This window comes from Aureococcus anophagefferens (assembly GCF_000186865.1).
Source record: "Aureococcus anophagefferens unplaced genomic scaffold AURANscaffold_61, whole genome shotgun sequence".
Lineage (NCBI taxonomy): Eukaryota > Pelagophyceae > Pelagomonadales > Pelagomonadaceae > Aureococcus > Aureococcus anophagefferens.
This window is the reverse complement of record NW_008705614.1, coordinates 67,492-72,780: the sequence shown is the minus strand read 5'-3', so window position 1 is coordinate 72,780 and position 5,289 is coordinate 67,492. Positions and strand designations below refer to the sequence as shown.

Genomic DNA, 5,289 nt, shown 5'->3' with positions numbered 1-5,289 from the left:
TTCGTTTTGGCGCTCCAGGAGGTCCTCGAGCCCCGGCTCACGGCCGGCGAGATCGCCCAGCTCCAGGCGAGCATCCGCGCCTCGGCGGCGCGCGCCGAGCCGACGCCGGCCCGCGCGTCGCGCGCCGCCAAGGTCGCCGCGGCCGCGCGGCGCCTGAAGGCCGCCGCCGCCGCGACGGCCGACTCCTTCGTCGCCGCGGTCGTCTCGCGCGCGGCGCCGGCGCAGAACGACGAGGCCGACGCCCCCGACGCGACGCCCCGGCCGAGGCGGCGGTCGTCGCTGTCGCGCGCCGTCGCGTCGCTCCAGCGACGCCTCGCCGCCGCGACGCCGCGCGCGCGGGCCCGCGAGGCGAAGCGGCTCCACAAGTCCATCATCGCCGCCGTCGCGAGCCAGCTGATGGCCCGGGCGAAGACCGCGGCCTGGCCCGGCCGCATCGCCGCGGCGCGCGCCCAGAAGAAGCCCGCCTTCGACGACGTCTCGCCGACGCGCCTCGAGCTGCTCGTCGACGAGGAGATCCAGAGCCGATCCTGCTAGGGGCCGTTTAAAACGAGGCTCGCCCATGGAACTACATGCTTCGCCGCGGAGACGGGCGTGTTCGCAAAGAGCGCCTGCTCCACGTGTGGCCTGCTCCAACGTTGCCGGCGCCTGCTGCGTCGTCGACCACCACTGCGCGGGCCGGCGGGACAAGTTCGCGCTCGCGGCGCGCGCGCTCCGGGAGCGCGCCACTCGCGCGCCGGCGAGCGCGGCCCTGCGCCTCGTCGATCGGCGCGTCAACGCGACGGAAGCCACGCTCCGTGGCCGCGGCGCGCGCACGGGCATGATCGACCATTAGGCGGAGCGGCGCGGCCATGGCCTGGGCCGTCAGCGCGCCGTCGACGGGGCTTCACATGTGACGCTACCTCTCGGGCGAATTAAGCTAGCCGTAGGCGAAGCGGAAGCCGGCGCGCTCGTTGGCGTCCGTACCACGTAAGCCCAGGTTCCACCGTGTTTCGCAGAAGCCGAAGAATCGGACTTCGGCATAGCGGGGGAACAGGTAGTAGCCGTGCTCCGTGTCGTAGGGCATGTTCTGATAGGGGGAAATGACTGAAGGCGCGCTGAATTGTATGATCCTCCGATGCTTGCTGTTACCGGGTGTCGAAATCAACGAAGGGTCGATTTGCGGGTGAAGTTTTTGAACCCACTGCAGGTGGTGATCAAGGTAGCTACTGAGAGGATGCAGAGTGCACTGATTCCATTGCATCTTAATACTCTTTCCTCCGGGTCCCTTCTTCTTGATGCTGCTCATGCCGCCGTTCGGAACGCACGATGCAATTAGCGCCGCGCGCCGCTGCCGCCAATAGTTCGGGTCTTTGAAGAATCTATGCTCATTCTCGGGAGCAACGTAGGCAATTCGAAAGATCGTCGTCGCGCTGTCATAGGGATCTTCGCCGCGCGGTGGCCTTTGCAGGCTGATTTCGACCAGAGGAGCGTTGCGTGAATGCCCGTTCTCGTCGAATGTGATCTCGTAGAGGATCTCGCCGCCGGCGCGTTCCTCGCCGCCGGTCACCTTGCCCTCGAACCAGTCCTTCTTGTCCGGCCGGTACACGAAGCAGCAGTGGTTCATCGGCAAGGCCGTGATGGGCAGCCCAGGCGGCGACGGAGCCTGCTGCGGCTGCGAGTCGAGCTCGAAGTCGATGAGCGGGCGGAGCGCGCCGTTGGCCGCGTCATCCTTCTCGAACTCCTTGAGCAGGGCCTCGGCGGCGGGGTCGCCCCGGTAGTGCGTGCGGAACTCCTCGACGAGGTCGCGCTTCTCCGCGAGCAGCCGCCGCGTTCGGACGCGCAGGCCCTCGACCGCTGCGGCGTCGAGCGGCTTGGCGGGCTCGACCGGCGCGGGCTTCGGTGGCTCCGACTGCTTCTTCTTCCGCTTCGTGCCCTTCTTCGGCTCCTCCTGGGACGTCATCTTGACCTCGCCGTCGTAGCGGATCTCGAACCAGTTGCCCGCCTCCTTGGCGGTCTGGCCATTGGCGCTGTTGCGCACCTCGCCGAACCTGCGGTGCGTGGGCTCAGGCTGTGGTCGCGCGCGCGCGTGGCGCGCGCGCGCGAGCGGTGCGCGCGCGCGAGCAGCGACGCTGGGCGACGTGCTCCCTGCGCGCGGTCATCCAGCTGTCGAAGTCGCCGACGGCCGCGACGACGCCCTCGGCGTTCACCTCGACGATAGCGTAGCTCGGCGGAACGGGCGCTTCTAGGTCCATGCTGTCGTTTGTTCCTGACAGCGCGCGCGCGGTCGTGTCGATGCAGCTGGGCGAATTGGGCCCCGGGACGACGGGACCTCGGCGGCGAATCAACATCCTGGCGAAGTCGATGCTGCTGTTTGTTGCGTAACAAACACGCCCGCGGCGCGCGCTCACGGACATGGGCCACTTAGCATCGCGCGCCGCGCGCCGAAGAAACGGCAAGGCCCGGGCATCGGCCGCAGCGCCGGGCGCGGACTTCCTCTCCGCGCGTCCCCCGGCTCGCGCGAACCCCACAGCGTCGGAGATCGTCGTCTGGGGCGTCGTCTGGGGCGGCTTCTCGGGCGGCTTCTCGGGCGGCTTCTCGGGCGTCGCGCGGACGGCGGCGTAGGGCTCGTCGTAGCGGCTGCTCTGGAAGCAGGTGGCGGGCCGCGCGACCGTCTCCGTGAGCCACGCCGCCGACTCCGTCGTCGAGTGGGTCGTCGGCGAGTTGTCGCCCTGGAAGACGACGTACGAGTTCGCCTTGATGAACCTGACGAGCTCGCCGAAGCGACCGGTCACGGTCTCGCCCAGGGGCTCGAGGAAGGGCTCGAAGTGCGAGCTCGACACGCGGTAGCCGAATCGGTGAACGCGCCGCCGGTCGGCGGCGCCCGTGATCGGAACACGTGCGCCGGAGTTTGGGCGCCGATCGACGCCTTCCGCGGGCCGAAGGCCCGCGACCACCGCCGGGAGCGCGCGCGCGCCGGCCGCCGCGACGTGCTCGACGCCCGACGCCGAGCCCGAGCCGCGCGGCCCGACCCGGCGCCGCCGGGGGCGCGCGACGCGCCGGACGAGTTCGCCGCGTCGCGCGCGACGTCCCCGGCGTCCCAGCGCACCAGCAACCGCTGGCACGCGCGGCCCGCGACCGGGCCGACGCAGCCGCAGCGGCCGTCGATCCGCAACGGGATTCTCGCGCGCGCGCGCAGCGCTCCGACCCGCGCGACGCGTTCGCGACGCAGATATTAGGCCACAGCTGCCAGCAGGAAGAAAAAGCGCGTCGAACGATGCGCTAGAGGCCGCGCGCGGCGGCGCGCGGCGCTCGTTAGCCGGCCATTCCGCTCGGAGAGGCGTGGAGCTCTCAAAAAGAGCGACAATCGCGACCGCACGCCTCGTCCGTCCACCGTCACGCGAGCGCCAAAATGTCGGCCATGGGACTCGACGACGACCCCCAAGACCAGCCGCCGATGCCCGGGTGCCCGCCGAACTCCATCGCCGCGGGCACGAAGTGCCTCGTGTGGGCGCAGCGCAAGAACTCCACCAAGTCCGGATGGTTCCCTGCTATCATCGTGAGCGGGCGCGGCGTGGAATGGACGTGCAAGGTGAGCGGCAGGGACGCGGTCCACATGACTTACGCCGCGCTCCTCGAAAGCACAAATTTACTAGCAGAACCAGCTTCAAACTTCGTGGACGGGATTCGCGACTACGAAATCCGTGCGCTCGAGGCTTGGTATTTCACATATGGACAGAAGCGCGTGTTGGACCGCTCGCCCCCTCTCGCTCCCGAGGCCGAGGGGCATCTCCATCTCATGCGACGCGCGGACGATCGTCAGCGCGTGACCCGTTACGTGGGGCCGTTCGAGTGGCGGCAGCGGCGCGCGCTCGCTACGTTCGCCTTTTTTCCGAAGGGCGGAATGGACGCGCTTGCCGACGAAGACGTCAGCGACTGGTCGCACCGAACGAAAAGTCTGGTGAAGACGTGGCTGAAGAACAACGTTGAATGGGTGAAATCGCAACACAGTCAAATTCCGGGCTCGAAGTTTGTGATTTCTCCTGGCCAAACTCATCCGAGAATCGATCAATTCTTCGCACTTTCTTCGTTGTTGGACATCACGGAGGAAGTCGCTTACGATACGGAGCACACGTTCGTCGTTTACGAGAATTACGCCCTCGTGTCTTATTTCGGGCATCTGGAGCACATGTTCAACAAACCGGTGGACGAGATCGAAGCATTCGCTCCGTTCAAACCCCGTGTGGCCGAACAGCCCACGCTTCGTAGCCTCCCTTATTACGAGTAAGTAATGTAGTTAGTCGGCCACCGCGAGGAGCCGCGCGGCCGCGCGCGGGTCGAGGTCGTCGACGCCGTTGGCCTCGAGCATGGCCGCGAGCTGGGCCTGGACGGCGTCGTCGGCGACGGCGACGCTGTCCTCGAGGCGCGGGTTGGCGTCGTCCGGCGGCGCGAGGCCCGCGAACGCGTCGAGGAGCGCGCGGCGCCGCTGGCCGTTGAGGTCGTGGAGCGCGCCGAGGCTCCGCGCGAGCGCCGCCGCGGCGTCGTCGGCGTCGCCGAAGATGTCGCGGAGCGCGGCGATGCGACCGCCGAGCGCCGCCCGCCGGTGCTTGGCGCCGAGGAGCGCGTCGACCTCGAGCGTCGCCAGACCCGCGCGGAGCGCCCGTAGGTGCGGCGGCGGCAGCGACCGCGCGCACTGCTCCAGGAACCCGCGGAGCCAGGCGTCGCCGAGGCGGTCGCGGCCCCGGTCGTCCACAACGACCTTGCGCCGCGACTCGTGGGCGAGGCGCGCGACGCGCCGCAGGAACGCGTCCGCGAGGCCGTCGAGCGCGGACCGCGCGTCCGCCCCCAGCGCCGCGAGGTCGTCGAGGCCCGCGGCCGCGTGCGCCGCCGCCTCGTGTCCGCCGTTCTTGCGGCGGAGGCGCTTCACGAGGCCCAGGCCGGCCTTGAGCACCGCGCCGCCGCCGATGAGCGACGGCCCGCCGTCGCCGCCTCCGACGGCCGCGAGGAGCGACGGCGGCGGCCGGCCGCCCACGTCGACGGCTACGACGGCCTCGCAGCTCGCCGCGGCGTGGGCGCAGACGTGGCAGGCGGCGCAGGCCCGGCGCCAGGCGTCCGGCGGGTCGAGGCCCTTGCGCGGCGCCCAGCCGACCGGCAGCAACCCGTCGACGGCGTCGAGCCGCGGCGCGGACCAGAGCGCGATCTCCCGCGCGACGGCGCCCCGCGCCGTCGCGAGGAGCTGGGCGCGCGCGGCGCCGCGCACCGTGCCGTAGCGCCGCTCCAGCAGGGCGAGGAGGCCCGCGACCTCGAAGCCCG

At 70.2% G+C, this 5,289-nt stretch overlaps 2 protein-coding genes across 2 annotated transcripts in view; one reads left to right on the top strand and one right to left on the bottom strand.

Moving 5' to 3' along the window:
* Positions 1-534, top strand: part of AURANDRAFT_68056 (hypothetical protein) — a gene marked incomplete at both ends in the record, with an annotated part of 10,492 nt that extends 9,958 nt beyond the window's left edge. The window contains one exon of the mRNA XM_009043672.1: positions 19-534. Within this exon, the coding sequence (XP_009041920.1) occupies positions 19-534 (516 nt within the window). The remainder of the gene's footprint in view (positions 1-18) is intronic.
* Positions 535-4,273: 3,739 nt separating this feature from the next.
* AURANDRAFT_72739 (expressed protein) overlaps positions 4,274-5,289 on the bottom strand; it is a gene marked incomplete at both ends in the record, with an annotated part of 3,001 nt that continues 1,985 nt past the window's right edge. Inside the window, one exon of the mRNA XM_009043662.1 lies at positions 4,274-5,278. Coding sequence (XP_009041910.1) covers positions 4,274-5,278 — 1,005 coding nt within the window. The remainder of the gene's footprint in view (positions 5,279-5,289) is intronic.